Source organism: Rousettus aegyptiacus, unplaced genomic scaffold (genome assembly GCF_014176215.1).
Source record: "Rousettus aegyptiacus isolate mRouAeg1 unplaced genomic scaffold, mRouAeg1.p scaffold_m13_p_2, whole genome shotgun sequence".
NCBI lineage: Eukaryota > Metazoa > Chordata > Mammalia > Chiroptera > Pteropodidae > Rousettus > Rousettus aegyptiacus.
Genome location: NW_023416295.1, coordinates 17,723,629 through 17,746,746, shown reverse-complemented (window position 1 = coordinate 17,746,746; position 23,118 = coordinate 17,723,629). Strand labels below are relative to the sequence as shown.

General features: G+C 33.7%; 1 protein-coding gene and 1 pseudogene across 4 annotated transcripts in view; both read left to right on the top strand.

Moving 5' to 3' along the window:
* Window positions 1-23,118, top strand: part of SPAG16 (sperm associated antigen 16) — a 695,163-nt gene that overhangs the window by 473,709 nt on the left and 198,336 nt on the right. For all 4 annotated transcript variants that reach the window (XM_016150047.2, XM_016150046.2, XM_016150049.2 and 1 more), the window contains one exon: window positions 12,370-12,435. In XM_016150047.2, the coding sequence (XP_016005533.2) occupies window positions 12,370-12,435 (66 nt within the window). The remainder of the gene's footprint in view (window positions 1-12,369; window positions 12,436-23,118) is intronic.
* LOC118614382 lies at window positions 18,373-18,491 on the top strand (annotated as a pseudogene).

Genomic DNA, 23,118 nt, shown 5'->3' with positions numbered 1-23,118 from the left:
TTATGTATTAAAAGCCTTAGGAATATGTACATCTTGATCTAGTAACTTCTTAGCATTTTTTCTCAAGAAATAGATCGTGAGGTTGGAGGAGGAAGTAGGAACTTGATCCTCCCTAGATACTTCCTGTGGGATTCCTGTGGCATCTTGTGGCTTGATCCCAGCAGCAGCTGAATTCAATTTTCAGTTTTTCGCAGACTCACGGGGCCAGCCTCATCACACCCTGTTCAGACGTACAAACCTCAGCCCATGAGCGCCCTCTCAGAGGTCCGAGTTTAAGCCCTTATTCAAAATTAAGATTTAATAACTCAGGCCTCTTCTCTTTGGCTCCTCTGCCCCAGGGATTACAGCTGCTTCCTACAGTTAGTACCTCTAGGATACTTTCTCCAATTGTATTTCAGTGTCGCTTATTTTCCCAGCTTTATTGGGGTTCTCTTTTAGACCTCTCAGCTACTTGCAAATTTATGCTTGTAATATTTTATAGATATAGATGTAAATAAATATAAATATAAATAAGTCTCTTCTCAGAAATCTTGAACAAAGGACTTCTTTTCCACTAGAAAAAAAAATGTTGTTATTAAAAATAACAGTAAATTCTTAAGCAGCAATACAGTCAATAATGTAAAATAATTTCTGAATTTTGGAAATGAATTGTAGTGTATAATAATGACAATTAAATAGATAACACAAAGAAATTTATGGAATTTTAAAATCTATTTGCCCTGAGATGTAATTTTTCTCTTTTGCTTATCAGGAGCCGGTAAGATTGACTCTGCACTGTGATGGTCAGGCTTCCCTTGACCGTTACACTATTTCCTTTGCATTGTTCTCAATAACTATGTTTTTTACTGTTTTCCACATGAATTCCATGAGCTTGGTACTTTTACGTAAAGAAGTTTGTTTTGTTAATGCAAGAAAACTAAGATACTTTGTCCAGGGAAAGGCTTTTCTCAGACAACTTTAGTTCATTTGATGCTGCCGTCCTCTACACTATCTCTGAGTTCCACTTAATCACCATGCTGGACATGTTACAACAAAAGGCTTGTCTTTCTCAAAAGAAATTCCCAGAGGGGTTGCTGCTTTGATGAAATTAAAATAATTAAATATAACCTAAAGGAAGGTGGTTATAAACATATGTAACTATAATGCAGTCATTTTTTTGTATGCTACTGGGAGCATTTTTTAAAAAGCCCTCCTTTTTAAGTGGCACCCAGAACCCATGTGAAAACTTTTCTTCCTTCTGGGAAAGCAAAACAAAACAAAACTTTGTTTCTTCAGCAATTCAACATAGAACAAAGAAATCAAGAATACCATGAGCTAAAAAAAAAAATTCACAGCAGAAATTTTATAGAAGCAAGGCAAACTAACATTAATAAATGAAACTAATTAGGCTTGATTTGCATATTTAATTCATCTTAATTACACATGGATTCAGAAAACATTTTAAAAGGTGCAATCAATCTTTCACAGACATGGTTAGTTATTTATATGAAATAACAAAAACCAAGAGCTTTGTTAATGATTATTTTGTTTTCAATTTATATAACAGTGAGATTATTTCAGTAATAGTAATGCAAATTTTCTTTATATATATATATATTTAATATTATGTAAACCCTCAGGTTAGAATTCTTTGGTTTCGCAAAGTTATATTTTTAAAATATTTACAGAAAATATGAATGTTGTATAAATTATTATATTAAATATTTGTCCCTGTTCAATTTAAAAGGTATCTTCATAAAATTCTTTGGCATTAATTTTTAAACTGAATATCTATGGTAATACCTATAATAAAAATAAGCTACATATAGCTGGTAATGAGTATTTTTCTCACAGTTGGTATAAACTTTAATTCCGCTCACCCTTGGACACAATTTGCTTACTCTTCTTTAATCGTACTTTTCATTGATCATAAAATTTAAATAAATACATAGGACATATTTACAAAATATAATTCTCTTTACAGTTTTATTTATCAAATTTTTCTTAAAAGTTTTAAATTATTTTACCAAAAGCAATTAGTTTCTGGAAATTTACACAGGGCTAATGCTTTGAGGAGACAGTGCCTTTACATCAAAGTGTGAGGGAGGGGGTGCCAGGGCTAATGGGGTTGGGGCTCATGGGATGCAAGCCGCAGGGGGTCCTGTGGGCAGGAGAAAACAGTGCACGTCCAAAGCTTTATTCTGTGCAACTGTCAAATGGTTGTGAAATTTGATTGTTGGGACTCCATTTTCTAGAGTTCCACTCCATGAGGAGTTTTTTATAAAATTGAAATTCTTGAGAGGTTCACCCTTTTACCTGAATTGCCCTGAAAAGGCAGAGGTAAAGAAAAGAAAGTTGTTGGTGAAAAACAAACTTACCAATCTTAATAATTTTCATAAGAATGGCCCTATTATGTGTATGTATGTGTGTATTAATTCGAACACATTTATTAAATACCTCTCTTGAGCCAACTCATCCCTACAGTTGTAATTATGAAGTGATGAAGATAATAGAAGTCATTCCTGCTATCAAAGATTTTGTGATCTGTGTATTGTTACTATGTAATAATTAACATTAATTGAGCATTTGCTGTGTCTCAGGCAGCAACCTAAGCACTTTACATGAATTATTTAAACCCTCACAATGATGACATCAGATAGATACTCATTATTTCTATTTTAAAGATGAAAAAGCTGAAGCTCAGAATGTTTCAAGGATACCACGGAGCCCATATTCAAATTCAAGCAGTGTAACTCCAGGCCCCATGTACTTAACCATTATATTACATGCATGTATATTATCTGTCTATTTAAAAATATGCTCAAATATGACATAAAAATGAACTTTTCATTTCAAGATTGCATATAAGCTCAAAGTACATTCATATATGTAAAATCAGTATACAATACAATAAATGCTATCAGATAATGTCACAATTTAACTCTTGCAACTAGCTAATGCCCCAGTGACTATTGTACTCCCAAGGATATTCATGAGTAGAGGAATAAAAATCTCTCCAGCCCTTTATTATGGGCTGAATTGTGTCACTTCAATTCATATGTTGAAGTCCTAGTTCCCAGTATCACCCAATGTGACTATATTGGAGATAAGGTCTTTAAAGTGTTAATTAAGGCTAAAAGAGGTCATTGGAATGGGCCCTAATTCTATTTGACTGGTATCCTTATCAGTGGAGGAGAGAAGGAAGACCATGTGTAGATATAAGGGGAAGATGGGCTTGTACAAGCCAAGGAGAGGCCTCAGAATGAAACCAGCCCTGCCAATATCTTGATTTTGGACTTTTAGCCTACAGAACAGTGACAAAATAATTTGTGTTGTTTAAGCCACAGTCTGTAGTACTTTGTAATAGCAGCCTCAAACTAACACATCCTTAATTCTCTCTGCAGTGTCAAAGGATGAGACCACCACTCGATATCTGAAACAAACAAACATAAAACTGAATTTATCATATACTTAAATGAGGAAAGTTATACTAGTCAGAATTATACTCATTGAGCAAACCCAATTCCTGATCTTATATTCAATTTTTGTGAAGAACTTACTTTGGATTGTGTTAGTTATAGAGGAAGAAGTGGTTCAGGTTAGGCTTAGACGAGTAGTTGTGTTGGTTATTGAAGCTCTTTTTTTTTTTTCTTACACAGGTGGCAAAAGGTTAATATCAGCCTTAGGAACATGTTCACTGTATTGAATCTTTGGCCAATTGGCTGACTTTCAAATGATGAATCTATTTGCTGCTATTTGGCTTTTCTAGAAGTGAACACTGAAGTTAGTTGTCATTGATTAATTATATAGGTTTAAAATCAGTTCTGGTTGTTTACTTGTAAGCAGAGCTATGAAAATGTTTCCAATTAATTAGACAAGTTTAAAACTAGTTCTGATGTTTGTGATCATGGCTATAGAACAATGCATCTTCCTGGGAATGTGGTTATTTTTTAATTCTTAATAGCCAACAAAAAACTGCAAAGCAGAACAAGGAATAGAAAAGAGGACCATAAATGATAATATCTCTTACTTGTGTAGGCACTATACTAATCACTTTACACAAAGTTCTCCAATTGTAAGTGAGAATTTATAATATTACCAATGGTCTATGGTAGAGATTTAAAAAAGTTACTATATGTAAAGTACTTTGTATAGTATTTATACAAATTAGAGATATTACCTGTAACTTTCCAATGAGCTAAGCTCTAAACCCTGTAATTTCACTCCAGGATCACATTTTTTTCACCACCACAATGTATTACGTCTCATAATAAAATGTATATATAATATACTTTCATTTATGCAAGAACTGATGTAGACAGCCTGACAATGTAAAGAAGGGGGATGTATGTGCACAAATGTGCCATGAAATACGCAAAAGATATTATTTACAGTGGTTATATCTAGGGATGACCTGAAATGGAAGACTTTTCCTTAGATAGTCTTTTGTAATATTTAATTTTTAACCATAATCTCATATTTCTTTTCTCCAATAAAATGTAATGTAAAATATTGTGGGAATGTTTTTACCAAGAAGGACATGGAGAAACTCACTTTCTGGAGTGATGGAAATGATCTATATCTTAACTTGGATAGCAGGTACACAGATACATCACAGGTGAAAATTCATTGACCTAAGTCCCTAAGATTTGTGCATTTTACTATAAGTTATATGTTTCTAAAGACATTTTAACATATTAAAAGATATTTTACAAGATAGCCTTTTACAAACCTCAGTTGGGAAGGCTCAATTTATATTTTGAAATCTGTTCAATTTGTTCAAAGAATATTGAATTTATTGGTTAAATAAATGTCATTAAAAATGAAAAAAGAAGTTTGTGAACATTAGCTCTTTAATGGTATTGATGATAGTATGTTTGGTAATTACTTTATGACTATTTATAATTTTATATTTTATAAAATGTTTTACACAAAAAGGATTAGGGAGCTTAGCAATTAGATAAAAGAGAGCTTCTATCTTGGCTCTGGCACTTTTTATCTAGGCCATCATGGATTAGCGCTTCTGTTTTCTCATCTCTAGAAGGGAATTACAAGAGTACCCATCTCATTGAGTTGTTTTGAGAATTAAATGTGATAATAAAAGTAAAGCGCTTATCACAAGGCTTTAGTGATATAATAAACACTCAATAAATGTAAAGCTGCTTTTTTCACTCAGAGTCATTGTTATCTCCATATAGTTGTTTAAAATGTTTCCATATAGTTAAGTTTAAGAGGCAGCAACAATGTCAATGGGCAAATACACTACTGAGTTAGAATCAAGTTATGACAAGGGAGTTCAGGGAACAAGACAGTGTATATCAACTTAGTTAAAATGGCCTTATTACCTAAAGCATTATACAGATTTAATGCAATCCCCATCAAAATTCCATCAGAATTTTTTAAAGAAATAGAACAAAAAAATCATCAGATTTGTATGGAAACACAAAAGACCCCTCATGGCCAAAGCCATCTTGAGAAAAAAGAATGAGGCTGTAGGCATCACTCTGCCTGACTTCAAATTATACTACAGAGCGACAATAATCAAAACAGAATGGTATTGCCAGCAAAACAGACACATGGACCAGTGAAACAGAATCAAGAGTCCAGAAGTAAACCCATATTTATATGGGCAAATAATTTTTGACAAAAAGCCAAAAAACATACAATGGAGAAAGGAAAGCCTCTTCAATAAATGGTGCTGGAAAACCTAGAAAACCATCTGCAAAAGAATGAAACTAGACTGTTGTCTATCACCACACACCAAAATTAACTCAAAATGGATTAAGGACCTGAATATAAGACCTGAAACCATAAAATGCATAGAAGAAAACATAAGAATGAAACTCAAGGACCTTGGACTTAAAGAGGATTTTATGAATTTGACCTCAAAAGCACAGGAAGTTAAAGCTAAAATAAATGAATGGGACTACATCAAACTAAAAAGCTTCTGCTCGGCAAAAGAAATTATCGACAAGGTAAAGAGACAGCCATCTGAATGGGAAAATATATTTGTAAGCAACACCTCTAAGGGCCTAATATCCAAAATATACAAAGAACTCATACAACTTAATAACAACAAAAAAACAAATGATCCAATGAAAAAAATGAGCAGAGTACCTGAACAGAGGGCATACTAATTGCCAACAAATATTTGAAAAGATGCTCAACATCACTAGCTATTAGGGAAATACAAATCAAAACCACCATGAGATGCCATCTCACACCTGTTAGAATGGTTATAAATCAACAGGACAAGTAATAACAAATGTTAGAGAGGATGAAGAGAAAAAGGAATCCTCATACACTGCTGGTGGGACTGCAAATCAAGACAGCCACTATGGAAAACAGTATGGAGGTTCTGATCTACCATATGATTCAGCAATCCCTCTACTGGGTATTTACCCACAAAGACTTGAAAACCCATATCCAAAAAGATATTTGCACATCAATGTTCATAGCAGCATTATTCACAGTGGCCAGGACATGGAAGAAACTGAAGTATCCTACGATAGATGATTGGCTAAAGAAACTGTGGCACATATATACAGCCATAAGAAGAGATGAAATACTGCCATTTGCAACAACATGGATGAACCTTGAGATAATCATGCTAAGTGAAATAAGCCAGACAGAAAAAGTTGAAAATCACACGCTATCACTTAATGTGGAATATAAACCTAAAAGCAGCAAAGGAACAGGACAAACAAACAGAGACTCATGGACATGGACTATAAACTAATGGTTACCAGAGGGTAGGGGATGGGGGAGGAGAGGGAAGGTAGACAGGGTAAAGGGGGTCAAATATAGGGGGGTAAGGGGAGTGAAGTGGGAAAGGGGATCAAATACATGGTAGATGAAGGAAGCTGGACTCTGGGTGGTAAACACACAATAGATAAACATGCCAAATTATAACGTATACCTGAAAATTATATAATTGTATTAACCAATGTTACCCCAATAAATTTAATAATAAAAAAGTGCCAAAGCCTCAGTGTTTACCCATAATCCTTAAATAAAACAACTATAAAAAAAAAAAAGATAGTGTACATTCTCTGTCATGACTGATTAAGACGAAAATAAATATTGAAAAGGCGGCCGAGCTATTTGTCCAAAAATAAACATATATTGTGAAGGAGAATTTTTCTAATTTTTAGTTGTGATCTCCATGGGATTGTTCACTTTTTCACTCAACAAATATTTATCGAAGTCTACCAGAGCTGTCTTGGGCCTTAGAGATAATTGAGTGGTGGACAAGACAAGCAAGTTTCAAACATTTTTCTCTTATGGGGCTCAGTTCTAGGGGGAGGACATCAACAGTAAGCAAGGAAACAAATGCATTAAGTAAATTTATTCAATGATGAGTAACATAAAAGAAACAAAACAGGATGACCTATTTATCAGGTATCAACACCTGTTGAAATGATTAAACCCTGGATTCTGAGAGTTTTGACAGAGTAGAAGCTTAGTTCTCACTCTTGGAATGTCCAGTTAGAAGGTCCTAATTGGCAGCTTTTGTTCTTGGAGTGGTTCAGAAACCCGGGCTCCTTCCATTTGTGTTCCTCCATCTTCCAGGGCCCCTGTGCCTACATTCAGAAAACAGGCAAAAATAAAGCGCTTAGAGGATTGTGTGTGATATTTTCAGAGTCAAGGCTATGTGGGACTTATTTCATAATTTCACTGGGCAGAGCTCAGTCACATGGCCACACCTGACCTCTAGTCTGCTGGAGTGCCCAAGAAGAAAATGAAAGGGATTTCATAAAATGTCTGCAACTGTATGAGTAAGTATCAGAGTAGAGGCAAGAATATTAGATCTCGGACATCACCAAAAAGAATGAGTTTGAGTTGAAAGCACACTGGGAAGAAGGACAAGGGCATGTCTCTTAACTACCTGAAAACATGCAAGGTAGAGAAACAGAAAATATAAAGGCAGGAACATGGCGGGCCTGTTAGAAAAACAGGAAGGTAAATGTGACGATATTATGGTTGTTATTTATATGTACTTATGGATTTATTCTGACAGGAAACAGAAAGTTGCCTGATCAGAGGTCAGTCAGACCATTTATTTACTCACCAAGCAGTTTGTGTTGATTTGCCATCCCCCAGTTTCTCATGGGGAGCAGTGATAGCCAGGTATACCATGCAGGTACAGTGAAGTTATATACTATGAAAAGAGACACCCAAATTATGAAACACAGAGCCCTTCTGCCTATCTGGAGCAGGAGGGTAAGGAGAGAAAGAGAAAAAAATTGGAGAGAGAGAGAGACTCTGAAAGGGAGAGAATCTTGTTTCAAAGTATAAACAACTCTTCTCTGGGTAGAGAAAGGGGAGGCTTCTAGGCTTGCAAACTTGCAACCCCTGGAAAGTAAACAAACAAAAAACCAAATGCCTCAGGGGGAGGTGCCCCTGAATCTCTCCTCTGGAGATTCTCCTCTCTATCTTTAGGTTTGCAATTGAATCATCCTTTAACTCAGGGATAGTTGTTTTCGCCCAGAAAGCCTTAACTGTAGAAACATGAAAATATTCATGGATCTCGAAAATGTTCATGAATGAGAAGGGAGAATGGTAAAGGATGAGGTACGATGTCAGATAGCCAGACAGGAGCCAAACAATGCAGAGCCTTTGGACCTAACTACAAATAAGAATTGTTCGAATGGCTGTAAACTGCAGCATGGTATGATTTGATTCAGGTTTATTGATCACTCTAGTGGCTGTGAGAGAAATGGATGGGGAGCGGGGTGACAGTAGGAGCAAGTAGATCAATAAAGATGTTTCTGCTGTCAGCATGCTGCATATGACAATGTCCTACACTAGAGTGGTAATGATGGAGAGAGACAGATGTGGGCAGAGTAGAGCTGTATGTTTCAGAAAGAAGAGATGTACTAGCTGAGAACTGGTAGGGTCAGGGGAAGAGAGGTGTTCTAATTCTTAGGTATTTGATTGCCTAGGTTTTTTGTTCGAGCAATTGGTGATCCCCTTTATTCAGAGGGAAAGATTTGTCAAGGGTCAAGATGGGAAACTGGGAAGTTAAAATGTCCGTTTTTGCATGTAATGCCTGACATGCTGTATCAGACACGTCACCAGCAGGAAACAGGGTGCAAACTCAAGTTGTATGTCTACAGAAGTGTGAACAGGGTTAAGAGACCGAAAAATACAGCACCAAAGGGCTAGCAACACTGGGAAGCCCTTACTGTCCCCCAGTCTGAAGGGGCTGGAGAAGGAGGGCGTTACTGGACACATGTGAGCTGTTGCCATGGGAGAGAACCAGCACAAGATGAATTGTGCAATTAGGTAGAGGACAGGGCCACTGACCGAATCACCCCTGACCAGAAAGGGAGCTCAACTGATTATTTATCTGTCCTCGATATCTTTCTGCTCTACCATGCCCTGCTACTGCTTTCCTCTGATCAGTTCTACCAGAGGACGGAAGGCCTGAGACCCCAGAGTGATGTGGTCAGTGGAGAGCAGGACACAGAGCAGGGCAATGCCACATGGGGAATGAATCTGAGGGACAAATAAGAAACAGCACTGATGACTCTAAAGCTCCTTCCTGAGCTCTTTAAAGAGGCAGATAGATGGCTAAGGGTGGAAACATTGATTTCAAAGTCATCAGCATTTCGGTGGTTTATGTCTCAAGTTAAGAGCTAATATTCTTTAAGCTCTTACTTTTTTCTAGGCACTATACCAACATTTCACATGCATTTAATCTCATGTAAGTCTCCAAACAAACCTATTGGTTAAATATTTTACTTCTCTGGACATAGTACTGTTATTTAACCTATAGGTTTGTTTTTAGAATTAAATGAGGCAACTGAAGCACAGTGAATGAAGTGAAGCAATTTGTCTAAGGTTACACGGCTATTAGCAGTTCCAAGAATTAAATCCCAGACGTTTCTATCCCCAGGGTCAGTGATAGAAACCAGGCCAATGATAGAAAATTATTGCACACAGCTTCTCTGAGAGAATCAAATAGTGGAGCAATGACATGTTTGGTCACATGATTTTTTTTTATAAGACTCTTTTCTCTTTTTCATTTTTTCTACCTCTTTGAAATAAAATGATTCTGACAAGATTTCATCAAAGAAGATATTCCAAATTTTAACGTCCCGGTTTGGGTATTGCTTTTGATTAAGGCTGTTTGCAGACTAGCATATTAGTAACCCACATATTCCCTATACCACAAAAAGAGTAGATTGACTTTTATCTTGGGAACAAAACTAGATAGAAAAAGCTGTTTTAACTTTTCCTAATTCATGAAACATTTATCTTCGAGCCAGGTTTTGTTACAGCAGCATAAATGTGTTCCGTCAGCATTTCCATTATTACCTGTATTTCCAGGGTTTTTCAAGAGTTCCTTAGAGATTCCACTTTGAATTAAAACTTGGCATTCAGGATTTGAATCAGAAAACTCCATTTTTCTTACTAATTAACCAAATAATTTAGAGGTTCACAATTTAGAAGAGGACCAAATGTAAAACTTTTATTAATGCAAAGAATATTTTAAGGCAATTTTGCTAATTTAAATAGGTTGCTTAAATATTAACAGCAACTATACAAATATAATGTTATATAATTCTATATGATGTTATTTCTCAAATAAAATTAATCATAACATTCCTAAGATTATAAATGTTAATTATAACATTTTATCCTTCACCTTTTTGGCTTTATAATTTATTTCTACTTTAAGCGTTTGGGTGATTTAGGTATTTGAAGTTCTCAACATAATTGGTGTTATAACATTAAAAGATATTGAAACAATGACATGGACAGGGTGGATTCTGAGAGAGTGCCCAGTTGTTCAACATATTTTTATGAAATTTAAATTCATGTCAGTAAATTTTGCCTTCTATGAAAAGGTATTAATAGCATGTATTAATTCTGTAAATAAATATTTGAAACAATTTGCTGAACGTAATTGTGAGAGCTAATTAGAGCCTAGTTGTAAAGCCTTGCCAACTTTGCACAGGTCCAAAATATTTCATGAATGTTCTGTAAATGAGGGGTGTGACGATGACTCTTTATCTTTAATATCTCTTTTTCATAGTTTTTTCTGTGGTCTGTCTTCCGGCCTGAATGATTTAGGACTAAGTAAATACAAGGTAGTGAATGAGAGTAGATGAATCCTTTTGAGTAAACCTATTCTCCTCCTGACTGACTTCTCTCCAGCCACATTGGCTCTTTGCTATTCCAAAAATATACCAGGCAAATTCCCACTTTGATACATGTGCTCCAGTTTTTCCTTCTTCCTGGAATGCTTGTTCTCCAAATGTCTATTTGGCTAACTCCGTTTTCGATATCAGTCTTTGTTCAAAACTTACTTTTTGAATGTGGTCACATTGTTCTACTTGATCATTTGATTTGTCCTTAAGCTCCTCAGTCCCAAAACTCTGAAACCCCTTACTTATCCTTCCTGACTTTTATTATTTTCACAATACCTATTATCTTCTAACTTTATATCTTTTAAAAATGTCTATTCTCTCCTTCTGCCCCTAAATCGTAAGGTCAATGAGGACGGGTTCATTGACATATCCTAAGCACCTAGTATTGTGCCTGACATATATTAATTATTCAAAAATATTTGTTGAATTAAATCTGAATTTCAGCCCATAACAAAATTTACAAACAATGTTCCAATACATCTTTTTCTGGTTCTACAGAAGTTGAATTATTTCCTTAAGATAATTAAGAACGCCCTTTGACTATCTGGGTAAAAATGATAAGCCCTATGTTTAAACCTCCTTTGTAATGTGTTATGGGCCATTTTTCTTGGACACATTTAAAGTGAAGCTTGGAAATTTTTGCAGTTACTTTTATCTTTTGTTTGGAAATGATGAACTAAATGAATAGATGTGAAGTATTGATTTTCACAAAACAAATGATAATTTTGTGTTAAAAATATTATGTACATGTTTTATAACATTTTTATACATGTAATGATTTTGGTGTCAAACCAAAAATTCAGGCATTAAAACATGATCTTGTAACTAAAAACAGAAGAGAAGAAAGAACCCCACATCCCCAACAGTGGCAGAAATCATGTGCTGAAAATTAGAGCCTTCTAGAAGAGCTTCACAACTTGGCCTCATGGCTTGAAAACTATGCTAATTACAAAACACAGTCTTTTGAGAGTTTGCCACCAGTTCAATGGTATAAATGCAAGGGTATAAGAATTTCCACGTGTTTATGAGCCCTGGTGGCACACTCATCAGCACAGCTCTGCTTGATTCCAAATGGTAGCCAATAGAAAAGTTGACATTTTCTATCATGAGAATGTATTAATTTTATAATCAGACCAAAACATTACTTTAAAACAGATACAATGAATTATCCTTCGGTTTCTTTATACACCATGAGTGGAATTTATTTTTTATTTCTGCTTCGTCTTTCTAGGGTAAATGTGAGCAGTCACTTTATGGCCACATGCATTCTATCAACGATGCTACCTTCACACCTAGGGTGAGTTCAGTTTTCTCAATAATTTTTCTTTAATTCTTCATATACAAATGTATTGTAATGAAACAAAGTCCCACTGGAAGATGGTAAGTTATCAGGGTGAACAAATTTGAGACATAATTATGGTAATGGAAAAAAATATAGATAGTATAGGGTTGCAGAAGTTTAAAACACACACACAGACAATATACAGTGGTAAGAACAGTGAGGAATTCTATTGTACTTAACTCCATTGAAGCTCATTTTTGAAATCTTCTTGTTTAATTTGGGCTTCAAGAAAATAATTGAGACATAGACATAAATATCATTAATTTTGAATCATAATAATAATGAAAATGCTTGAAAGGAAACCCAAGAATAAAAACCATTAAAGAAGTGAGGACTTTCTTCTGGTTAGAACAGAGCAATCTTGAATTGACAGCTTTTCAATTCATCATGGAAAGATTTTGAATATGTCTTTCTTCACATAAACTGATGACAACCCCAAACTGTCTACAGTCTGAGGTACTCAGATATTAGGATGATTTCTCCAGCAATGAAAATTGTTAAACATTGCTTCAAGTTGCTAAGCTAATTGGGGTTATATTTAAAAGGGTTCAGATAGTAATCGTGGAAGGATGATTTAAGTTTGTTCCTTCTCAGATAAAAGCAATTTGACAAGATAGATGACCTCTCAAGTCTTTTCAAACTCTATGATTTAATTATATCTAACATTTTAATTTGTCTCTAAGTTCCCAGTAGAGTGTGAATCTTAATTCTATATCCCTCTTATTTTCCAATTAGCTAAAAAAGATTCTGTGCATCTAATTTCAAAATGACAACAGTCAAAATTCTGTTCCTATCATGTTGTTATTTTTCTATATAAAGGAAAAATGCTCAGAAAAAATTATTTCTACTAAGTAATGTCATTTGCTCCAGCTGAAATTGTGCCGGTATCATTGTCAGCCCTAGAATGTTAATGATGGCCTCAACTACAGTTATATTCTAACAAAGTCATCTTAGTAAGGAATTTCCATTTGATTGAATCTATTAAACCAGTATATTATGGGTTAGTACTAGATACCAAGCAATTTTTTTTTTTTCTTGCAGATTATAAAGTCACTTAAGCACTATGGGCTCATATAATATAGGATATTTATGCCAAAAATCTATTAAATGTCTTATAGATTTATGTACCCTAGGAAAATTAAATGGAAGCTAAAACGAAGTAAATTAACATTTTATAAGTTAGGTATTTTATTTTGGTAAGCAAAATCATAGCTGAAAAAGACACATCATTTAACATTCCAAATAGTTAAATTAACAAAGATGGAAATAACTAACTTAGATTTACTGAATCAGCAATCAAGGGAGACATACATTAATTATGCATATTTCAAAGGCGAAATGATGCATATGAGGTCCAGGTGTCTGGTATTAAAGTAGCTAACCTGTTTTTGCTTATGTACTTTGTTCATACTAAAATGACTATTGCAACGCAATTTCAAGTCAATATCACAGAGTCTCCTTGAATTTTTCCATTAATTTATCTCCTCTTTGCTGTAAAGTTAATAACTGTTAAGGAAATGAGATTTTTTTACAATAAATGACACCCCTAAGTTAAATTTTTGATCACGTATGTCAATTGTTTTGAAAACTGTTACAGTTTGCATACCTGCTAAGGAATGTCAAGAGATTGGGTGGCAGAAGTTAATGAAAGAACACAAAGACTCTTAGGGATCTCTTGAGGACATGACATCGTGACACATTTCATATTTAAACAAACTATCAGACAAGGTTGTGATAATAAATGCATTATAAGGTACATATATAGCAGGCAGACATTTGAATTACTTAGTATTTGATTTGCTAATTGTTTGATACCTTTAGGAATATGCATTCAGGTTACATTACTAGTTAAAAATGCATTTAGCTATTTATGTAAACATAATTTTAGGAAAATTCTACAATTTTAGATTTATAAGTAGAAATCACAAATGTAAAATCCAGTGTTAGCAACCAAGAATGACAGAAACAAATATACAACATGTGATATTTATGTATAGTCCTGAAAAGCTATGTAAATTTAATTTTACTTTTACGTTATGTAGTATTAGGGCTCTGATGTCTTTATTTCTTACTGATTTGTCTAACAGAAGTAGGAATTTATTTAAAATCTCTTTTTAAAGTAATCCGTTAATGAAATATTTTAAGGAGCTATGAAAATTTTTTACCGATTTCATTTTGTAAAGCCAAACCAAAAATTAAAAAAAGAAAATTGACAATAATTCCTGGAAAAAATGTTAATAGATACGAATGATTCAGTATAAGTTAAAAAAAAAAACTATGTAAAAAACATAGCAAGAAAATGAGCAAAACGTGCCTATTTGAGAGTCTTCCCTACCTTCAATTTTGCGGGAAGTTGCTGTGCCTCCCCAGCGAATTCAGGTGCACATTATAAATCAACTCTATTAGAATACCATTTTATCTTTCCTTCAGAGTATTTACCTCCACTTCACACATTTGAGTTAGGAATTTAGTCTCAACTCATTGATTGTTGAAGAAAGTTAGAAGACAAAGTTAGCTCATGAAAGAGGAGGCTTCAGACCAAGTCCTGTTCTCACTTCTAGTTGACCTTTTGAATTAATTTAAATATTATATTGATTTTTTTACATAGAAGTGTGTGCCTTTATTGCAACTAATTATATAAATATGGATATTCTGATTTCAAAATGGATACCACAGAATATTGCCTTAACAGAAGAGAAGTCAAATTCTAGCTCATTCTCCATCCACTGAAACTATAGCCGTCGTGACTAGGGGTGAAGGAAAAAGAAACCTGTCAGTTTTATCTTTACAGCACTTGGATGTTTTAAACAGATAAGAGGGAAAAGGAGTTTGATAGGAATTTTTAGCAAGGAAGATACCTATTCCACCTGTTGGCTTTGAGTCATGTGGGGTGTAAGAGAACTAATTTCCTGTTTTAGGAAACAAGTAGGGAAGTGATCATTGTGGGTGATATTCAGCGCACAATTTAAGCCAAGAATTTGAAGGAAGTTCTTAGAGGAGAGAATAGCATTAGAGGGGAATTGGCTCATGATGTATATGAATCCCTAGAGGATGGTGGAAGAGTATACAAGAGATGAAAGGGGTAATGGGATCGGATTCAGGGACAAACACAATTCTTTGGAGGTGAGAATCTAATAAGGGAAAATATGCTAGCTTAGACATTTATCAATGACAAAAATAAATATAAGAATCATATTCTTTATGGCAAAATGGCTATAGAATCAAAATGAAACTATCAAAAAAACAAGTACTCATAAAACATGATGTTATGGGAAAGAGATTAAGTCCACTCTGCATTTTCTTTCCCTACGCACCTTAGCACCTTACCCAGCACTTCCTACCCTTAGGTATCAGAGGTTGTGATAAGGAGTTCAGTGAGGAGTTGCCCCAGGAAGTGTGATCTGAGTCAGCTCCAACTCAATGATCATTGAGAAGAGTAGACCTTTAGAATTAAATCAGAGGTCATGGATCAAGGAGATGTTTTAATCCCAAAATGTGCCAGAATCCCACTGAAATCCTAAAGCAGAGTCACTACTGAGAACCTCCTAGCAAGTCTCCCTCATTCTTTGAAAACTAGAGTTTCTGAATCACTGTCTTTCTCTGTCTGTATGGCCCAGCATTCTGACCACTTTTTTCCTTGACCACTTTTCCTCCACCACCTTTTTTCTCCTCAGCTACATACTCCTAAAGTCAAATTCTAAACACTTAGTCATTGACTATAAATGCATCGCTTCCAAAATCTCAATTTCAAGCACTGCTTTTCGGAACATACCTGTCTGTCTTTCCAGCTCTTAAGTACACCCAGAACAACACGTCCACGTCATTAAAAGCTCTAACCAGCTAAACCTTTACCACCTTATCACACAGTCTACCTTCACTTATCATTTTACCCCAGCTCAGGTTCCTCAATTGTTAGCCTAGCAATTCCATTGCAAAAGACTTTAGTTCAGTTTGACCTCATTTTCTCTGCAGTGCTTAACTGGCAAATCTATATTCTTTGGCCTGAACCAGATTAAAAAGTGCTGGAGAAAACGATAAAACTGTTTTTTTAATTTCTGAAAAAATTAAATTTCAGAAATTTAATTCCTGAAGTACAAATTGCTCAACATTTAAACTGTATGTCTCTAGTGTTTTTATTTTTCTATTCACTTAGATTGCTTTTATACCGTCTCCTTAAATATCCTACCACTCTAACTTCCTCTCATCTACAAACTCACCTCCTACATCTACAATGTATTGTTTCATGAGAAAATAGAAACCATCTGAGAAAAATCTCATAGCTTCCTACTGCTACATGTGTAAACACATGGGCATCTCCAGGCCTCTTGTGTCTTGCCTCAGATGTGCATCAGCTGCTAAGGCATTTGATCTTTCAGGTTGTATTGTGAATTCAATTCTTCTTTTATCCTTCATAAGTTTACATTTGCAGTTATTCCTCATCCTTACCTTTCTATAAAATTATTCCTATTCGTATATAAACAAGTTTCACATTTTTCTCTGTTTAAAAAGTTTGACATTCCATTTCTCAATCACTTGCTATCTTACTTTTCTTACTTTCATGCACTCTTGATTTCTTCTGTAAATTTGAACTTTTTTAAAAATTGCTTTTAATTCCAAATATGCATGAAATATACATGAAAAATTTGAGGGCTCTCTTTGAATTGCTGGTTTATGATTTGATTACATATTTGTCAGGAAAATTGAATTATGCCAACTTGGGAGATTTAGTAGGACTTGTTTTCTTCCTTGTACATGATCACTTTTTAAATGTCCTACATGGGCTTAGAAAGAATGTATCTTGTTTGAGGGCATTCAGTTTTGTTACTTAGATAAAGATTGCTGTAACTAATTCTTATGCGAATCAAATTCTCCTTTTATACTTATGTTGAAAGTTCTCCAAGTTTCTTAATTTATATTGATATTTCCTCTGCTTTAGTTCTTAATGTTACATACTGATAGACTTCTTCAGATTTCTCTCATAATTTGCTAAGTTTTATTTGGCTGAATTTAGTTTACTACTTAATATTTCTATTGAATTTTTACATTTCTATTAATACAGTTATTATTTATAGAATTTTTATTTGATTCTTTTAAAATTTACCTGTCCTTGTTTTATTGTTTTGTTTGAATGTTTGAATTCAGATATATATTGGGTTTTTAATTTTATTTTTACTTTTTAATCCATAATCTCTTTGAATTTTGAGTGGCAGTATTATTTCTGATTTATGTTATTCCTTCATGTTGCCCAGAAATTTCCAGTATCATTTTCTTCTCCACCATTTAAATATGAACTCCAAGTCAACAACAACACCGAAATTGTTCTGGCTTTTCATATCATTACATACAATGATCATTTCTCCATTGTTATCAGATTTCACTTTCATAATCACTTAAAACATTCTTCTTGAATTCTGAAAAGTAAAATCTTCATGGTCACTGCTCCTCAAACTACTGTGCCAGATCCTCCTTGACTGCTAAATATTAAATTGTATCAAGACTTGATCTTAAATCTTATTCTCTAGCAAATTCTCTTCTTCACCTCATTCAAACCTGCAGCTTTTAATTCCGCTTAACATGTGATGATTTAAAAGCAAATCCTACTCTGACTTCCAGATTCACTGTTAGCTATTTTGCAGTTCGGCCTAAATACCTAAAAGGTATCTTAATATGTTAAAAATGGAACTCTCGTTTTTCCTTCATCCTAACTGGTTCTTTTCTCCATCTTATCATCTTAGTCAATGCAGTCAACTATTTACTGCAGTGCAGAAGCAGGAGGATCAGTTGTAGTTCACAATTGTCTTGGGAATTTTTGTCTGTTAATAAAAAATCTGTTTACAATGGAATAAAATGAAAAGAAATGAGAAAAAGGACATTTTAAATCTTGTTCAACTTGTCTATGGGCATGCTACCATGAACAAGTTTGATCCCATCTGATCTCAGAAGCTAAGCAGGGTTGGGCCCGGTTAGTACTTGGATGGGAGACCACCTAGGAAGACCAGGTGCTGTAGGCATAAAAAATTCAAAATATACAGGATTGTAACCTGACAAAGTCCTCGCAATCTGTAAGGTCAACCAAGGGTTGCCTTGCCTTAAAAAAAAAACAAAACAAAACAAAACAAAACAAAAAAAACTTGTTTGACTCACTATCTCCAACTTCTAGTATAGTTTAATTTACATATATAATATGAAAAAAATGTCATGAATGAATGCAGAGTTCCGAGCAAGTGAAAGCACAGGATTTCATTACGGTGTTTGTATCATTGCATCTTATTTCACCTATACCAGCTTTCCAAATTCTGTGAATATTGAACTGCAAGCTCAAATCAGTTAATTCTCAAGATAAATTAATACCTCCTTATAAAGCTTGTATAGAATCATAGCGTCCTCTGACTTTGGAGCACTGGCACCGAACATTGGTTATACTTGTCTCCTCCTAGTCCCTTTTGAATCCAGGTGTCACTATTCATAAAATGCATACTCTCAAGCAAATTATTCAGTTCTTCTGTAAAAATGCATGATAAAAAGAACAGTAAGTATTGGGTCATATATGTAACATATTTAACATAGTGCCAGGCAACTAGAAAATGCGATTACTGCCATTTCTACTCCTATCATTCCTGTTATTATTACTATGACTACTGCTGCTGCTGCTACTACTCTTACTACTACTACTCTTACTACTACTACTACTACTACTACTACTACTACTATTGCTACTACTACTACTACTACTGGTGCTAATGCTTTGTTTAACCATTTGTGTTATCAATAAGTAGAAGTAAATGAAAGAACTCATACAAATATATAAGATAAATATCTTATATCCCATAATTTGATTTCATTTAATGTAATATCAATGTCATAAACATAAAGCTGCAGTACATATTTTACACTGTAATGAAGACATGAAAATATAATTCTGAAACTATTTTAAATAAGATAATATGCAATTATATTAAACACGCTAAATCTTACTAAAAAATGAATATAAACCTCAGTAAGAATACTTTGTCTTTTCACATCAGAACATACCATTTAATAATTAGGCAGTTAAGAGTTTTAAATTTGATCTCAGATAGGTTAATTGCTTTTTCTAAATTGCTAATATGTGGACATAAATGCATTAATTCACATTATCCTTTTTTTAAATCATCAATAAACAAGTACCTGCGATTGCCTGCTAGAAAAGTTATCCTTGCTCCCTTTTAGCAAACGAAGTTCAATTCTTGATTTTCTGAAGTTTATTTATTGTCTAAGATCAAACAGAAAGTACTTAGTATCAGTCTCTGGCCACTTTATATAAAGCAATACAAACAACATTTAGGTCATGCAGCCATTAATCATCTGAAGGACAAATGATGTCAGGCTGTACTTATACACCAAAAAAATTTCAATTTTGTTTACTTCTTCAGTAATCCGACTTGATGTCAACTACCATTTAGCTGGGCCAATAATATTGATATTTGATGTCAGGTTTTATTCATTACTTCACCTGGATAATGCATAAGTCAAAACTTTTAGATATGTCATGAAAAATACCAAAGCAGTTTGTCTATTTGAAGAAACTGGAGACAATGACAGAATAGAAAATTAAGGGATATGTAACATGCCAATTTTATTTTACATAATATTTGAATTATTTTAATGCTTCCACATACCTGAAAACTAATTTTATATCTTTTAAACTTCTCATTCTAAATGATATTTTTAAACTAAATCTTTCAGGAAATAAACTTGCCCTAACATTTTGCAAAGAAAAGAATTTCTGACAGAAAAAAAAATAAAGCAAAAGAAAATAATTAGTATAAACAGAAAATTAAATAGAAACTTATTTTTAAATGTAATAAATTGGTAGAGGTATTATCTCTTTTTTCTATTTCATTTTGTTTTTAGAAATATAACACTTTAAATAACAAAGAACAGTATGTTTAAGATGATATCACCCTGCCTCTAAAGTTTAACCTTCAATAATTTCTACAGTTAAAGATGAATTCATACATTTGTAATTTTCTCGATGGTCCCATGAAAATTAGAAGAAACATTATTATGTCATATTTGTTGATGCTTCTATTTTAACTACAAAACTGTTTTTCTTTCTCTCTTTCTCTCTATATGTATATATGTATGTATGTATGTATGCATGCATGCATATATACGTGTATATCCTCTGGATGACTTAAATTCTTTTGGCATTCATGAAAAATTCAGTAGTGGAATTTCAACTTAGCAACTGTTTACTGAGCACCTTCTACATCTTAGTCTTAGATACCACTGTAAATATTGAAGGTTCAGCAATAGACCAAGTCCTGTCCTTATGGAAATTATACTCTAATAAGAATCAGTGAAAATAAACAAGTAAACAAATGAATAATGCCAAGAATAATAAATGCTACACAACCAGAATAAATCAGTGTAAAAAAAGAGTAATGAGGAGAGAGTTGAGATTTATAATAAAATGGTCAGGAAGGGACTCTGAATGAACAATATCAGAGAAAACCGTGGAGTGATCTTAAGGAAGAGATCAAGCAAAGGCAACAGCAAAGCTCATGTTCCCGAGGTGGTTGAAGTGCGGGGTGATGGAGTAACAGTATATATGGCACAAAGCAGAATTAAGCAGGCGAAATATCTTATACCTAGGAGATACCGTTAACTTAGACTGTTCTTGTTAGTTAAATGAGGGATGGTTGAAGCCATTTTAGAATAACCCCATAGCATTATCTGTGTCTTCCAAATATTTATTCATAAAAAAATACCCCTGCTATGAGAAATAGATTCTTGGGGCACAGTAACACCTTAATGATTTTTACCCCATACCTCTCATTTCAATTCTTGGTTCAGTAGGTAATCAATAAATATCCACTGATTAGGAGATATCGGAAAGTCACTGCAAGTTAGAACATAAAGGTATTTAAGAGAACATAGTTATGGCAATATTGTGATATAATTAAATGTATTTTATACTATTGATCTTAAAATATTTTAAAATTTAATACACTTTTCAGGCTTCCCATGATTGTTCTAAGGATATAGCTGCCCAAAATAGTTCAACATATATTTACTACTTTTATAAGAAATGATGTCACTTCTCAGAACATTTGGCCATTTAGGCAAGTGGTCTTCCAAAGCAATGGACTTATTTAAACAGTTTTCAGTGCAAAAAGATGTTCTAAATAATATAAAAATATCAATATAAAATTATACATGTTTCTCTAGTCATGATTAATTGCAGTCAGTCTAAACTTGCATGTGATTTGCAAAACTACATGTATTAAGAAATTGTTTTACATATAGGGATTATGTCTAATGCATCATTCATTATCCCTGAATCACATAATTAGGGCAAAAAGACTTGTCACACCAATTTACTCAAAAGCATAATTACAAGATAACTTGATTATCTTCTTTAATATAATTTTCCCGACTTAATTGTGTGTTTGTGGGTGAATGTGACCCTGTGAATCCATACCTCAAGAAGTGACTGCTCGTTAACATGCAAATCTACAGGCAGAGCAGAAGAATCCACTTTTTCTCTTTAGAAGTTTAATTTGTGTACTCAAGGTGTCCCTGCAGGGAAAATGTTTTAAAAGTTACAGGTCTCCTCAGATGGTCAGGAATTTCCTGTGGCAAATTTTACAGTAGTCTTGGGGACCAACCAGTATGTCAGTCACCACTACGTCCTGCCTCTCACCCCACCCCAATTCAACGCTGTATCGAAAAACTCAACAGTTTTCTCACTAAAGAAATGTAAGCTGCTATTTTTAAATTGCATTCAGAAACATAAATTTCTTGTATATTTCCTAAAGTATTCAAGTTTTTATACTCTTTTTTTAAGAATTTGTAAATATTCCTTGATCGTTTTCGAGTAACAGTGAAGCAAAAGAACCTTTCGTTTCTAACATAAATGCTTGTTGCACCTCAATCTTTTAGTCTACCTGAGCTAGAGAAAATTAAGACCACAAAGACTCTTAAGTATATATTCTGTTTCTTTTTGATGGGGCTTCATATTGGAATTGACCGAAGGCATTCAAAATTTTCAGTTCTTAGGCTGAGGGATAGATTTTTTTCTTAGAAATAGTTGGTTTTTAGTTTACCTGCCCAAGTACAAAATTACAAAAGAAAATAAATCATTAAAATATGGATGGCTTCCCTATTATGTTATGTTTTGCATATCTAAAAATGGTAAAAATAGAATGCATCTTTTTGCATTTGTAACTTTTCTTTCTCCAAAGAGTATTCTGTGAATACAGTTCCATATCTTTAAGAAAATATGATTGTCTCTCCAATGGAAAAAAAAATCTAGAGTTACTAAAAGATCCTGTGCAAACAGAAGCACAGCCTAGTAGAGCAGTAGTTATTAGAAAGGTGATGAATTTTAGTTAAATATATATAACTTCACTCTCTAATCTATTTTTTGTAACTCAAAGTATAGATTTCAGGATATTTCATCCAATCACTTTAATATGGCTACAGCCAAATATAGCCTATCATCATAAACATGAACCTTAGTAATGTAAACATTATGATGACATAAACTTATGCATGAAGTATCATTTTTATGTACCTAGTAGAACTGCACTTATATATTAAGAGAGAGTAAATTCATTGCAGATAATTTCAGTAATGTTATTGCAATGAAGC